We start from the raw sequence: 15,870 nt of genomic DNA on the forward strand, positions 1-15,870 counted from the left end.
CCATCTGCCAGGAGTTACCATTTTCCCATGTCTGATGGCTGAGCTGCTCATCCAAGTACTCCCTCATCCATTCCAGTGAAAACATGCCAGGTCAGCTAACATGGTTTACCATATAGTCTTTCCTAACCAAATTTGTTGGGACTGAGAGGGGTTGGGAAACCGTGAGTGATTCCACCAACAGACCTGAGAAGTCAGTGACTTCTGGCAGGGGGACAGTGATCGGTGATAGGAAAAAATCAACCCTGACAGCCAAGAGAGTTTGTGTCATTGGGCCTTTTCAGCCCTATTTGCTCTGTGCCCACCCTGCACAGGACCACTGGAGCACTCATGCACACAATTCTCTTTTTCTTGCAAACGGCCACATCACTCCGCAGCTACAATTACCTGTACCTAGTGCTCGTTAAGTGCTTTGAAGATTAAAAGCACAGATACAAGTGTTAAATATTGTAATTATTCGTACTACGTAACATTGCTGCACTGAAAGTAGGGAGGGGTTGTTTTTTTGTGTTTGTATGTGGGAATACCATGACAGCTGCTCCTTTCTGTATGTGAATTGCTGCCAAGGACCTTGATAAGGGATTGTGCTTGAAGGAAAAGAACTGAGTCTGGGAGTTTTCTTGGAGTGCTGCATACCACAGTGAAATTAAACTGTGCTCTTACCAGGCTTCTACTGTCAGAGCTTATTTCTGTACGTGCTGATTAACCTGAGCTGCCTCTGGCTCCAGGAGGAGCAAGAGGTGACTCTGCAGCACAGCAGGGCTTGGTCCTACAAGCAGCATGCAGAGGGAAACACACTCACCTCAGACAAACAACTTAGGAGCAGCCCTGCAAGCACCAAATCCTGAAGTCCGTGTTTCTGGTGTATTCAGTTCACACTCAGAGCTTTAGGGAAGAGCTATCCCTGGATGAGTCCAGGGCAGACAGGAGTCTAGTCTCTTCTTTTTGTTAAAGACACCTTCTAGCATGGCAAAAAAGGCTTGAGCCTGACCGTGGCTTTCTCACACCCTGCTCTCTTCTCCTGCACTGTCTTCCTGGCACTGACTCACCGAGCCCAAATGCCCGGGGGGAGCAGCCAGGGTAAAAGCCCCCGGCTTTATCTCATTCTTCATTATTGTCAGAAACAGGTGGGAGGATGAGGTTGTGAGAGCAGCACGTAGTTCATTACCACCTTGCTGCTTCTCCAGATTATGTCAGGAGCTGGGCTTACACCTACCTGGCTCTCTGTAGCCAAATACAAACAAGACTGGGCTGAATTTGGGTCATGTCTGAGGACAAAGCCATGAGTGACCTCTTCAGTCTGTGGCATGGTGTTAAGTGTATTTCTGTGCACTTCTGGTCTCTGTGACACAGCACATACAGCCAAAGGCTGTAGCATTTAATCAGGCAGTGCTTCTCTACATGCACTGAGCTAAGATTGAAAAGAAATCTTAGGAACTGCTGTTTATATCCCTCATACCTTCCCTTCCCTGTTCTGCAACAGCCTTGACCAGATCTGAGCCTCTCTGCATGAGGAGGCAAGTAGATCCCATGGCCCAAGATGAAATGATACTATGACCCATCTCCTTCACACTGTCAGGCACCTTTTGGGAAGAGATGGGAACTCTGAAAGGCTGGGGAACAAGGACCCCCCTTGCCTCCCCTTTCTGCACTCTCACCCGCATATACACAATTCTGAAGACATAAAGCCACAAAAAGGATGGGCTGTTCCCATCGTAAGAGAAAATATCAAAGTGAAGTAAGCACCTGAAAACTTATCCTCTCAAAGAGGATAAGCATGAGGACAGGCAACTGCTGATGGTATGGGCAGGCACACAGTTTAAGAGGTGTTCAAGAGCCTGCAGCTTCCCCTTACTCCCACAGGGCTTGAAGGTGCTCTGGGAAATCTGCCGTCCTGTTTCAGTCCCACAAAAAGCCCATGTTTTAATCAGAAACCTACTGACAGCAGCAGCACTGGATTCGGGATTAGAGATTTGGGATTGTACCTTCAGTGTTTTGCACAGAAAGTAGATTTGTCTGTCTTTTAAAAGAGGTGAGGAGGACAAAAAAAAGTATTAAAATATATATTCACTTTAGAATACTTTTAAGCTCATGTGGCAGCTTGGGAGAAGGCAGGAAGGCAGCAGAGGATGAAGGGCCAGCAAAAAAGAAGCCTGGGTGTGTCACAGGGGAAGGGAAAGGTTGTAGGAGGAAGCGTGGGAGGCAATGCAGACAAGCTTACTAAATTGCAAGGCAAAATGTGGATTTTGTCCCCAAGCAAAACACCTCGGTACTGCTGTCAGGTCAAGCTAATAAAGCCAGCTCTTCAGAGACTCCTCCGTGTGTCTGTATTTCCTCTCTCACTGAGAGGAAAAATAATTAATAAGCACCTTCTGTCTGGCAATCAGCAACTATTTACATCACCCGATGTGAAGATGGCAGCCTTCCTGATCACAAAGCACACCTTCTCTTTAGCAGTGCAGCTCCTGCTCTTTCAGCCCTGTACGTAGCTGCAATCTGAAACACTGCACCTGACTCGGAAGAAGCCCCGTTCAGAAGGGGCTGAAGGTGGGCAGCACCCCCTGTAGAGGCTATAAAGAGAACTCACCTAAGAGGTTTCTAAAGTCTCAGGAGGATGTCTGCAGGCATGAAAGCCAAGCTCCAGTATTGGCAGAGTCTTTACAACAGAAGATTTGCAGTAAAGTATAAGCGTTGCTGTCAAGATGCAAAATTCACAGTGAATTCAGTAACTATTAGCACAACTTCTTTTGTTTACTATGCAGAGGACACAAGAAAATTAACCTAATCTGGTGCTTGTCCAAGCCACTGTTAAAAACATTTTTGACAAAAGCTGACCTCTTTGCTCCTGAATAAATATTAGCAATTTGTTTGCACATTGTGCAGCCAGTTTGGTAGACAGGCAAGAAAAAACGAGCAAAGAATTTATTCGGTCATTTTTTTTCCTGCACCAATTGTCAAATAAATTATTCACAAATACAAGCTTCCATCATTCATCCAGCACTAGACTAAACACTTTCTACTAAACTTAGTTTTCAGCATCATGTTTCAGTTTATAGTTACATTTTTCCCTGGGCAAAGCGAGCCAGTCATTAGACAACTATCATAGGTTTCCACTAAACATGCTTGATTAAGTCTTTTAAGAAGGAGTAGGTGGAGGAAATTGTGCTTTAAAGTCAATGGGAACATTTCCATTCACTTCAATGGGAAATGCGCTGGAAGAGATAACATTATTTTGAAGAGTTAATGAGCATATTTAAGCCTGCACAAAAAAAAAATAACGATGCCACTGCTGCACACTGCACTTTGCGAGGGACAGCTTCCAGAGTAAGAGACCAATTTCAGTGCTGGGGCTGCCTAAACCAGCAGTTTTCCCTAACACCACTGCATGGTTCTTCCTGGCACATAATGTACACACTTGAAATCCAGCAGCATCACCCAAGCTCTAGCCTTGCTCGCTCTTCCGTGGCTGAACTTCCGTGAGTGCATTCAGTGTGGTGGTGCTGAGCTGGTACAGGTGCTCGCCTTTAATTTCTCCAAGCCAGAGCCACAACTGATGCAATTCAGTTTAATGGCTTGAGGAGCTGGCCTCATTTGAAAGGGAAAGCAGAATATGAAAAGAAAAAATAAAATAGAATATTTCAAACATTAATTTCAAGCATTAATTCAAATAATAATTTCTGGACTGATTTACTGCGATGCCACACAGCCATGCAAGGTCAGGATGACACACAAGCAAGAGACCTCTGAGACAAAATAACTACGTGAAACTACTACATTTGGAATTTTTATGGGTAGGCAAATTGAAAAACAGGCACACATCAAGAGCACACCTTTGCTTCAGGTCAGCAAGAAAATTCCGTGTCATCATTTTCTTCGAAGACATTTAGACAGATGCTGCCATTCTCCTAACTTTAGGAGAAAGAGGGACACGATGTGCTACTCAGTCTATGCAAATCCATGATGAACACTACTGAGTGCAACAGCTGTGTTCACCTCTGCAGAAAGTGATCGTTTTACTGGAGTGGTTATCATAAGCCTTTCTCTTCCAAAGGAAATGTTCTGTTTTATCCCCAGTCCAATCAGTTCCAGATGAATCCTTGAAGAGTATCCCCCAAGAAAATTATGCTTATTCATTATTAGCACATCAGCTCAAGATCCCAGGCACAGTCAGCGTATAAATGTAGAACACAAGGCAGTCCCTACCCTGCTGAGATTACAATCTCAAAAGTCATAGGTGAAAACAAAACAAAACAAAACAAAACAGAACCAAAATAGACAAACAGGCTCAGCAAATGTTGAAAGCTAGAGGTGTGGTGGAGGGCTCACATTCCTTCCCTTATTGTGTAGATGCAAGACATGCCCAGCCTCTGGAGGGAAACAGATGCATGGAGAGACATGAAACTGTTCCCATGGCCCAGGCTGGCCATCCCTATCACTGCAACCTTCTTTTGCAGAGCTCTCTCCTATACAGAACAGTTGTTCCAGTTGTAGCTGTGCCCATGGTGAATATTAAGTGCAACGTATCTAGATGTAAGCCTCATAACCTTCTCTCCTTCACTCAGCACACTTGGCAGGTTCAGCTCAGAGCTTTCTAAAGGGCCAGTGTTTGGAAGTCTTGCTGTCTGCATTTTTTTTTCCAGAACCTGTGCTTTAGACCTTCAAGCTCAAGGCCTGAGTAACAAGGAGAGGCAATAACATAAAAAGCTATGTGACTCCTGCCAGAATGTGTCACTTCAAGTCACTCCATCCAAAAGCCATGAGGATCTGGCCTGAGTTGAGACCTGTAAAATACAGAGATATGTAGTGCAGAGGTGATAAGAACCTTCCCTTCAAATTTGTCCCAAAGCCCAAGACATTATCTATTGAATCAGACCCTGCGGGTACTTAGACGCCACTCTGCCTACTTTTTGGATCCCACTGGGATTTAGGCTGAAAGCAGGTGCCAAGATGCTCTGACTCAGGCGGTTGCAGGCATGCCCAGCAGCAGAGCTACCAGTGCTTGGGGAACACGCAGGTAAGAGACGGAGGCACCGACAGAGGCTGGATGCCTTCAAGGTTAGATGGTTGCCTAGCATGGGGCAAAGGGGCATTGCTGTGATTTTGGGCTACGTGGCCTGAACTCCACTTATGCCCTGTTGCAAGTGACAAATCTCCTCTCTGAAGCTGGCCCTTATAAAAAGCCATCCGGGTTTCCTCCACGCTGTTCTCTCCACTTAATTTAAGTGCGCCTAATCAGGAAATCTACTTAATTGGAATATCTCTGTTAAAAATCAGGGGTGCTTACTAACAATGACTGCATCTTGATCAGGATGGTAATATCACTTAATTGGGATGCCTTCAGGTATCTTAGTGGTTTGGGTTTTTTATGTCTCAAGCTCAAGCTAGTTTTGTCTGTCTGCTCCTCATAAAACAGCTTTCAGTTCCTCCTTAGTAATGATACAGGCAAACGATGATGTAAGTTACTTTAACATTTTTTGCTTCTGGCTGTTAGTTGGTGTGGGAGGGGCAAATTACCTGTTTCTGTGGGTGTTCTTGCCACAGGGACGGTTACGGTAGTTGCAGTCTCCATCCCATGCAAACACTTCTGCCTCCGACAGCCTCCCTGTCACACAGCACCTCTCCAAAAGGCTCTAGTGAATAGAGAAGTGCTGTTTTCTGCTACCTGGCAAGATCATCTAAACTGCAGGAAATATCAGCCAGAGTGTCCTGTACCGAGTGTTCCCTTTGTAACTTACTGTTTCAATGTTTGCAGTCTACAACTCTTGAGAGCAAAAGTGTGTGCTAAAGGAAAGCTGTGTATCTGCCTTCTACCTAACAAACCGCACTTATACCCCACAGTTATACATGTGCAATTATTTTTAAATGTAATCCTTGGCTAAGAATCTCTGCCTCTATTTTAGGAGTTATCAAGTTAAATAGAAAACTTTTTTTTCATGAACTATCGAGGGTCCTTTTCTTCATGCTGCACAATCTTAAAATACCTACTTGCGTTTATCAAGTGTAGCACCTCTGAATTGGTCGTCTGCCACTGAGTGTAGTCTGCCAACCTCTTCTGTTTTGCAAGACGGGAGAACTGACCTTGCCTGGCTTGGCTGATGCCATCCTCACATGCAAACATTAGCCGTGTTGCTGTCACAGTTGGCCAGCCGGTCTCACTGGGGCAGGAATTGGGGCATGAGCTGAGCAGGTGAGGTGGTGACATGCCAGAGCCATGCATCCAACACACAGCGATCTAATGAAGGGGGCTAATGCCACCTGGATAAAAAAGAAAGGCTGAAAGCTTTGGTTTTATTTAGTCAAAGAAGGGACTCCGGGGAGCCACTGAAATACATACTGACAAAGCTCTTTTCTTCTTCAGTACAACTTTTCTGTTTACATCATGCCTACCAGTCTGTTTACAGATTGGCAGAAATGGAACTGCATGTGGCCTTATGCAGTTGTAACACACTCAGGAACTGAATGATGACTTCTTTTACCTTTAAATGGCATGCTGCTTCATTTTGAGGGCAGAGACCTACTAGAAAGTGGGGCTCACCTGGGGTCACAGCCCATGGAACTCCCGCAGCTGTAAGTTTCAAGGGCTTGTTACACAAGGTGCATTTAAAACACCACTTCTTCTGTGCATTCCCTGTGGTCTGTGGAAAATAATACTTACGTCTTGAGAGCTCTACTTTTTAAACTATTCTTTCACCTCTTTTTATTGTACTTTGCTTTTTGCAGAGTGACACATTGTTTTCTGTCTGTAAACAAGCAGGGGTTACTTCCAGCAGTGCTCAAATAACTGCAAAGAGAGCATCTGTGGCTTCATAAAAGTGCATGTACAGATATCTAAGTTTTATTACTTATATTACCATAGCTCCTAGGAGCCTTAGAGGAGACTAGTTCTTTGGTGTGATTGTACTTAATAACCATAAATGCCTTGTAAAACCCTTGAAATGCCTTGAAAACCGTGCGTGCATGTAGCTGTGTATGTGCGTGTGTATATATGTGTGTGTACATTTACACATCTCTGTGGCAACTCTTCGAAGGCATCTGCCTCTGGGTTTACCAGACAGTTTTACGAAGCTGTTCCTCGGAGGTTGAACACATCAGTAATTGGACAGCAAGGGGGAGGTTAAAAAACAGAAGTACTTTTCCTGGAAACCAACGCTTTTTCACTCGCAAGTTTTATTGGCAAGCCTGGCAACCAGTAAAGACATTCCTTGGCAGAGGGAAGAATATAATGGCCTGGACACAGCTGGCATCGCTCTAGTGCTCACCTCCGACGCCGAGGTGCGCCCCGCGAAACCCGCCCCGCGCGGCCGCGGCTCCGCAGCCCGGCGGCGGGAAGGGTTTGCGTGGAGTGCCGAACCCCGCGTGTGCCGGGGGACAGAGGGCGCGGCCGAGCCGCGGGGAGCCGCCGCGGGCGGGCAGGGCGCGGGCAGGTGCCCGGCGGGGCTCGGCGGCCCAGGCGGGCGGGCGGCGGTGGCGCGGGCGGCCCGGGAGGGGGAGCCCGCGGCCCGCGCAGTGCCCGCCCGCCGCGCAGGTGGCCGCCGGGGCGGCGCGGAGCGGAGCGGAGCGGAGCGCGGCAACGTCGTCGCTTCTTCCCCGGGGGGAAGCGGCTCTGCGACTTCCCTTGCTTGTCCGCTGTCCCCCACGCAGGCACCGGCGGCTTGAGGGCCGGCCTCCCCCCGCAGCCCTTCGCGGGGGGCGAGGGACTTTGGACTTGCCCCCGCCAAGCGCCGCCCGCAGCGGGGCAGCGCCCGGTCGCGGCTCTCAGCAGGGCTCAGCGGACTGCCCCCCACTCCGCACCCCGAGTTCTTCTGCTGCAAACCCTCCCGAGAAAGCTCCCAGCCCTCAAAAACGAGTATGGGAAAGGCAGGCAATTATGTATCCAGGGGCTGATCTCTATCTGCTACCTAATGACTTGCCAAGTACTTATCACTTCCCAGACTAGGAACTGTCGCTTCATTCTAATGCAAATAAACCCTTTATACAAATAAGTCTCCCTCTCCTCTCGTCTGCTAAAGCAATAGGTGGAGATGGAGCAGGACGGGGCTGCTAAGGTTCATGCTCCCAGCTTCGTTGCTCCCTGTGTGTTTTCATTTCTATGAATCCAGAGAATCCAATGGATTCAGCCCCCCTCCGCCCTCGCTGCCCCTCCCAGAGAAAGGAAGGAAATAAGGGAGGAAAAGGAACACAAAAGGGACGGAGGACCTTGGAAAGTAAAAGAAAAAAAAATTTAAAAGTTCCATGTCTGGCTATCCTCTTGTCAGTCTAGGAGTGAATTTTTAACACCCTCAGCCACTCAGATGATGGTGTTTTACCACGGGATGCCAAAGCTAGAGAACCTACCAAATAATTAAAGGTTTCTTATGCAATTGAGGGTTTTTCTCTCTCTGTGTATTTGTGAATGATAGTACTTTAAAGAAAGTCCTTTCCAGCAGAAACAATACAAATAGTTTCCCACAGCCTGGTTTTTGTCTTTATTCTTGGTACCGCGACATCTCTGGCGCACAACCTGTGCCACAGAGACGAATTATATGTACGACCGCGATAATTATCGTGGGAAGATGAAATGCGCGGGCTCCGAACTCTTGATGGTCTCGGTTCTTCTTTGTAAACTAAATGCAAAATTCGCTTTTAGATATCGAACGTGAAATTAAGGTATTTCTCTCGTGAATGGCACGACGTTGTTGACTGCTGCCTCATTTACTGCAGAGGATAATTTATTTCTCAGCCAAGAACGAGAGGCTAAAGATGCCACGGGGAATGGAGTGCTCATTTTCGTATTAAGTTGTGTTATTTATGTCTCAAGATAAAAGACGCCCTGGATTGGAAAACTACCTCGGCATATTTATGGAATTGTTAACCCACGTTAATAAAATAACAATCACGCCTGTTTGCTTAACTAAGTGCCACGCAAAACAGACCTTGCATTTAGAGCTCGGCTTAATTGCACAGGCTTGAGATGGCAGAGGTGCTGGCACAAGGACGAGAGGGAGGGAGGGAGGTATTGCTGTCACCCATGTCCAGCTGCTGCAAACAGAGAGGAGACTTTCGGCACAATAGATTTTTCTATTGGTGAACCACAGATTTGATGCGATCACTTCCCTCCCTGCCCCTCGAGAGGATGTCAGCGGTTTTCTCCTGTGGTGTCGCCCGCTGTTTAAAGAACATGGAAAGCTGCATCCTGAGATGCAGAGAGCCGGGCTGGATGGGTGGTTTCGGAGTTACAGGGACACGTCTATGATGTTGAAGCCAAAAGAAAGGGAGAGAAGCGAAGCTCTGACTACGACTGAACATAAACAGCCCGGGGCTGGAAAGCAGTTCACCTCCAGGTCTTTGAGAAGAGCGAGGAGGACAACGCACAGCGAGTTGTTTGGGTCCACCTGGGCTTTGCCCAGGTCAAATGGTAGTCCCTCCGCCTACCGCTCCGGTGTCATCTTTCTTTCTGACATTTTTCTAAATAAAGTTGCAAATGACCACACACGCGAATCCTCGGAGGGTTTCAAGACCAACGCGGCTCCCCTGGCCTGGGGCTGCCCGTCGGGGCTCCCGCCCGGCTTCGGGGAGAGGCGGCAGCGGCCGTGTCTGCCGCCCGGGGGCCTGCGGGAGAGGGGGGCCACGGAGGCCGAGGCTGCTGCCGTCCTGCTCCGTTCCTGCGGCAGACCCAGGCGGGGCACCTCCAAAGCGGCTGTCCCTCACGGAGGCCAGGCTGCCTAAGGCGGCAGAGGTAGGGCGCCTGGGAGAGGTGGCTCTGCCGTACGACCGGGTGGGTGAAGACCAAGCGCCAAGGACTCTTTCTGGGTGGTGTCCAAAAACAGCAGGGGGAAAACTGATCTTTCTGCCTCCCTAAACCCGTTGCTTCCCCCCAACACGCACGCACACAAGCCCCAAATTCCACTATGAACCTTCACAATGGTGACTTTTGTGCCTCGAGTAGAGAAATCAAAGTCCTGCTGGGTTGAGGTCTGTAACTTAACACACGTTTGTTGCGTCAGTTCGCAATTATAGCATCAGAGAGGCTATTGCAAAATATATTAGATGCAAAATACTTCGGATTAGTGCCCCCCCACCCCACCCCCTTTCATTGCACTGAAATTTCTCGGTGTTACTCCAACCTTTGCCCGTGAAACAGCTTCGCTACCGTCAACATTGTCCAGATAAAATGAAAAAAGCCAGTGAAGGCTCCGGGTCTCGGAGCGGCACATTACGGACGCTCAAGGGAGCGAGCGGGAAGCCCACGGAAGTTGTTTTTAACGGCAGGTAATACCGTGGGAAAACCGGATGACCTGGGCTGCATGGAAACGTGCTAAAATGCCCTTCTTCTTTCTCTTTCTCCTTTTTTTTTCTTTCTTTTTTTCTTCCTCAGCAAAACAAGAAAGAGGTTTTGAAAACATAAAGTATTGGAATTGACATCTAGTCCAGTGCTTGCACATTTATTAATTCTGCCGTGGTAGGAGGAAAGGGGGGAAAAGTGTAATTAGGCAGGAGCAGGTGAAAGATTCCAGACGATGAAATACAACAGGCTAAACGGGATAATGTATTCACCATTAAAGAACTGACATTTATCACCAAAAAGAGACCCGTTATGTTTGAATATGAAAAGGAGCAGATATTAAGCTACATAAATTACCTTATTCACATGACTTGAGTCTCATTTTAAATACTTTTTTTTTTTTTAATAACCAACAGATCGGTGTTTCAGAGGAAAAGTCATATCTGCTAAAATACCACCAAGCAGATGATGCACTTTTAGCACGCTCCAAAGGCATGATCCCCTAAGCAATCGATCACAGTAGAAAGTGTGGAAAGAGGGTTTCAAATCAGTGAAGCCAAAAGGGTCTTTTAACGTATTTGTAGTGTCACAAGATCAGGATGGATAATTCGTCTCACAAACGCAACACACACACGTCTTTCCCGTACAAATTCCACCCCTTAAAATAGGTGTGATCCCTTTAGCTGATCTATTATTAACACTAATGAAGTTTCAGAGGTATGGGCTACAAAGCGAATGAAGAGTACTGGGTCGTATTTCGAATATCTGAAGTATTGGTAAAATAGACTACTGTGAAACAAGGTATACTAATTTTCCCCGTGTTTAAAGTACGAAAAGAAATTCTTCATTTTTCAAATATAAGAGACAATTGATAGCAAAATTTAAAAAATAAATAACCAAACCCTCACTCTCTCTTCTCTCTGAGCTCCCGTTAAAGTCTTATTAGAGCCCAAATGTTATTTCAGATAGTTAGACAAAGGCAAAGCAAATCAAATCTTCATAGCAGAACCGGCCAAGCAGTTTAAGGAACATTAATTTTGTTCTTCTTTTTCTGTCCCTTTTTTTTTTTTTTTTTTCTTTTGACACACCTGACATACCACGGAATCCACTCTGAAGCAGGCTAGGAACAAAATTGTGCCCTCTCCGTCTCAAATGAGTAAAGAGTTAAAGTAAGGGTCCTCTCTCCGTATCACATCCCACATCACATAAAGATTACCTGAAGGGGCGAGCTACAGACCCCGTTCAGAGAAACGCGCCCGTGTTTATAAACAGCAGAGGCAGCGGGCACTTCATTTGCAGACAGACGGAGGAAAGCCATTGGTGCCTGATTAATAAAAAGGAGCTTTGGAGGACTCGTCAAACCCTTGTCAGCCGGAGGAATGCAATCTCTTCAGAAGCGTTTGGTCAGGCAGGCAGCTGGTTGCAGGCAGGGTGGTGCTGCTGGGGCAGGGGCATCCCACCACACACACACACACACACACACACACACTTTCCTCGCTGTCCCCGCGGGCGTGGGGGGTGGGTGGAAGGCAGCTGGGGTGAGCTTCTGGCCGGGGCAGGCAGGGACCGAGTCGGCACACCGGCATGAAGCCGGCCCGCCGACACGAGCGGCAGCCTGGAGGGAATGGGAGGAGAGAGCCCGACCGGAACGTGAGGAGAAAATAGACCGAGGAGCTTACACACGCCAAAAAAAAAAAAAAAAAAAAAAAAACCCAAAAAAAAAAACCCGAGAAGTAACATTCGTGGGGAAACACGCGTGGCAGAGCGCGGGGTGCGCGCGTGGGTGGAAAGAGCTCCGGGGGAAGCATAGAGCATATACATATATATTGGTGAGGGCATGCACACGGTGCGTGTGCCCGGGGTGCGTGTGCGAGAGCGACCGCGAGCGTGAGGACGCGGGTGGGTGGGTGGGCGAGCGACCGAGGCGTGGGGGAGTGGGGATCGGGCGGGGTCGTCGCGCAAAACGCGCGGGCGCTGGAGTATCCCCGCGGGTGCGCAGAGGCCCGCGCGAACGTGGGGCTCCGCGGCGCTCAAGGCGTCCGCGTGTGCCGGCGAGTGTGTGTGGCCGGTCCCCGAGCGCTACAACTCCCGGAGCTGCTGCGGGGATTTTTTTTCCTTCTTTTTTTTTTTTTCCTCCCTCGCTCTCTCCTTTTTTTTTTTTTTTTTTCCCTCCTCATTCAGAGCCCGGGGTGTCTCCCGGCCCTCATTGGCCAGCCCAGCTCGGCGGGGCGGAGCTGAGCCGCCTGCAAAAGGAGGAAAAGAAAAAAAAAGAGAGGAAAAAAAAAAAAAAAGGGAGACCGAGAGAGTAGAGGGAGGAAAAAAAAAGGAGAAAACTGTAAGTGCGTAAAAAAGTTCTCGCCGTGGTGACGGATGCTCAAAAGTTCAGGAGTTTTTCCGATGCTTCCCAAAGCAGCCTGCGACTGAAAAAGAGACTGAAAAAAGGCGAGAGGGAGAGAGAGAGGGAGACTTTGCACTGGGAGATCGGGAAGGTGGATTTTTTTCTTCTTCTGCTCGCTTAAAAAAAGCCAACAAAACACATCCCTCTACTTTTGTCCCTCCTTTGCAGACAACTTGTTGCAGATCCCCGTGGAACAAGGAACTGGGAGCGTGGGAGCCTCTTTGCAAAGGTTTTATTTTCTTAATACTCTTTCTGCGTTTGGAAGTTGCTTTCTCCGCTGCGATTACTTTTTTTTTCCTCCGCCGTTTTCTTTTTTAAAACATTTTTCCCCCTTTTTTGTCCCCCTCCTTTTTCCCCCCCTTTTTTGATTTTTTTTTTCCCCTCCGCGTGGAGCGCGGGAGCTCGCCGGTGGGCTTTCCTGGGCGAAGAAGAGGAGGCTTTCGGCGCTGCCGTCGTTATTCTTCCTCCCTTTATCCGCGCTCCGCCGGGGGGGTGGGGGGGGTGGGGGTTGCCCGGCCGCCCGGTCCAGCTCGGTCCGCGGAGCGGCGGAGGGGTGGAGGGGGAAGGGACGCGCTGTTTGGTCCGGCGGGGAGGGTGGGGGAAAGCTGACGGGAGGACATGCAGGCTCGCTACTCCGTGTCCAGTCCCAACTCCCTAGGAGTGGTGCCGTACCTCGGCGGAGAGCAGAGCTACTACCGCGCCGCTGCGGCGGCGGCCGGCGGGGGCTACACGGCCATGCCGGCCCCGATGAGCATGTACTCGCACCCGGCCCACGAGCAGTACCCAGCCGGCATGGCCCGAGCCTACGGGCCCTACACGCCACCGCCGCAGCCCAAGGATATGGTGAAGCCGCCCTACAGCTACATCGCCCTCATCACCATGGCCATCCAGAACGCTCCCGATAAGAAGATCACCTTGAACGGGATCTACCAGTTCATCATGGAGCGGTTCCCTTTCTACCGGGACAACAAGCAGGGCTGGCAGAACAGCATCCGCCACAACCTCTCCCTCAACGAGTGCTTCGTCAAGGTGCCCCGCGACGACAAGAAGCCCGGAAAGGGCAGCTACTGGACCCTCGACCCCGACTCCTACAACATGTTCGAGAACGGCAGCTTCCTCCGCCGCCGCCGCCGCTTCAAGAAGAAGGACGCCGTCAAGGACAAGGAGGAGAAGGACCGCCTGCACCTCAAGGACCATGCCCCGCCGCGACCGCCGCCGCCCGCTGCCGCCGCCGAGCCCGAGGGCGGCCCCGCCGGGGGCAGCGCTGCGCCGCCGCCGCCGCCCGTCCGCATCCAGGACATCAAGACAGAGAACGGCACGGCCTCGCCGCCGCAGGCCGTGTCCCCCCCGGGCGCCGCGCCGCCGCTCGGCGCCGTGCCCAAGATCGAGAGCCCCGACAGCAGCAGCAGCCTCTCCAGCGGCGGCAGCCCCCGCAGCACCCTCCCCTCCAGCCGCTCCCTCAGCCTGGAGGCCCCCGAGCCCCCGCCGCCCCCACCGCCGCCCCCGCCACCGCCCCACCACCACGGCCCGGGCTTCAGCGTGGACAACATCATGACCTCGCTGCGGGGCTCGCCGCAGGCCGCCGCCGAGTTGGGCGCCGGCCTCCTGGCCCCCGCCGCCGCCGCCCCGCGCACCGGCATCCCGCCCGCCCTGTCCCTCGGCGGATACTCGCCGGGACACAGCTCCGTCTACGGCTCGCCCTGCGGCCAGGCGGCCGCTGGCGCCGCTGCCGGCACCTACCACTGCAACATGCAGGCCATGAGCCTCTACGCGGCGGCGGGCGGCGCCGACCGGCCCGGCCACCTGCCCGCCGCCGCCGCCAGCCCCGCCGAGGACCCGCTGCCCGAGTACGCGATGCCCTCGGGCGGCGGCGGCGGCGGCGGCGGCGGCGGTGGGGCGGGGGGCGGCGGCGGCGGGGCGCTGGGGCACGGCGGGCTGGGCGGCGCGGCGGGCGGCCACCAGGAGGGGCACCACCCGCACCCGCACCAGGGCCGCCTGGCCTCCTGGTACCTCAACCAGGCGGCGGCGGCCGCGGCGGCGGCGGCGGCGGCGGCGGGGGAGCTGGGCCCGCTGGCGGGCGCGGCGGGCTACGCGGGGCCGCAGCAGGGCTTCGCCGCCGCCCCTCGAGAGGTCTTCGAGGCGCCGCGGCTGGGGCTCAGCGCCTCGCCGGGAGGCGGCGGCGGCGGAGGCGGCGGGGCAGGGGGCGGCGGCGGCGGCGGCGGGGCGGGGGGCGGCGGGAGCTGTCAGATGGCCTTCCCCGGCAGCCAGCCGCTCTACCGCACCTCCGGGGCCTTCGTCTACGACTGCGGCAAGTTCTGAGCGCGCCCCGTCGCGGGGACACCGCGGGAACTCCGCTCCGGTCCGCACCGCGCCGCCGGCCCCCGCAGCGCCCGCGGAGGGAAGCGAGCGCATCGCGAAAAGCTTTTGTACAGAGACAGCCCCAAAGCATGTCTTGGTTTGTTAAAGGACAGTGTTACTCCAATAACACGTAAGTTTTTTTTTTTCTAATTGCTTTGAGAAATACTTTTTTTTCCCGCCCCCCACCCCGCGCTCTTCCCCGTCCCTTAAGGTATTGTCATGCCCCGTGTTTAAAAGGGAGCGAAAAGTCCAGCATAGAGTACCAGCTTCTTTCCCCCTCCCCTTGCTCTTCTACAAGGACTTGTTTTAAAATGTAAATTGCGACATAGTAATTTATTTTTAATTTGTAGTTGGATGTTGAGGACCAAACGCCAGAAAGTGTTTCCCCCTTTCCTGAAAAGTGACGTTAAAATTGACTGAAACGCTGATTTTTTTTCACTATATATAAAAAGGGAAACTGTATTAATCTTATTCTATCAATATTTTTCTTTTTTTTTTTTTGTTGAAAATATTCTGAAGGTATTGCATTGTTTGTTTATTAATAAATTACCATTCAGTTGGAATGATCCTTTACACGTCTGTATATTTTAATACTTTCATTTAGAGAGAGAGAAAGAGAGGGAAAAGGGATTTCATAACTAACTTTGTCGCTGGAACAGCTTGTTCCTCTCCGCACAAATTCCAAAGACCATTTAGGAACTGCTAGGTCAAAAAATCCCTTTTCAGTCTCTTCTGCAATATGTTCCACTTAGTCAGCTCGCCTTATCCACTAGGAAAAAAATACTTTCCCATGGCAGCTCTGAGTTGGCAAATAAACAAACACGTTTTCTTAGCAATTAATGGGCAAGACCTGGAA

General features: G+C 50.8%; 1 protein-coding gene across 1 annotated transcript; it reads left to right on the forward strand.

Annotated features, from left to right (window-relative positions):
- Positions 1-13,234: 13,234 nt before the first annotated feature.
- Positions 13,235-15,587, forward strand: FOXC1 (forkhead box C1). The gene has a single exon (XM_048310347.1). The coding sequence runs from the start codon at positions 13,275-13,277 to the stop codon at positions 14,973-14,975; it is 1,701 nt and encodes a 566-aa protein (XP_048166304.1). The 5' UTR covers positions 13,235-13,274; the 3' UTR covers positions 14,976-15,587.
- The last annotated feature ends 283 nt before the right edge of the window (positions 15,588-15,870 follow it).

The sequence above is a fragment of the Corvus hawaiiensis genome, chromosome 1 (genome assembly GCF_020740725.1).
Source record: "Corvus hawaiiensis isolate bCorHaw1 chromosome 1, bCorHaw1.pri.cur, whole genome shotgun sequence".
NCBI classification, from domain to species: Eukaryota; Metazoa; Chordata; class Aves; order Passeriformes; family Corvidae; genus Corvus; species Corvus hawaiiensis.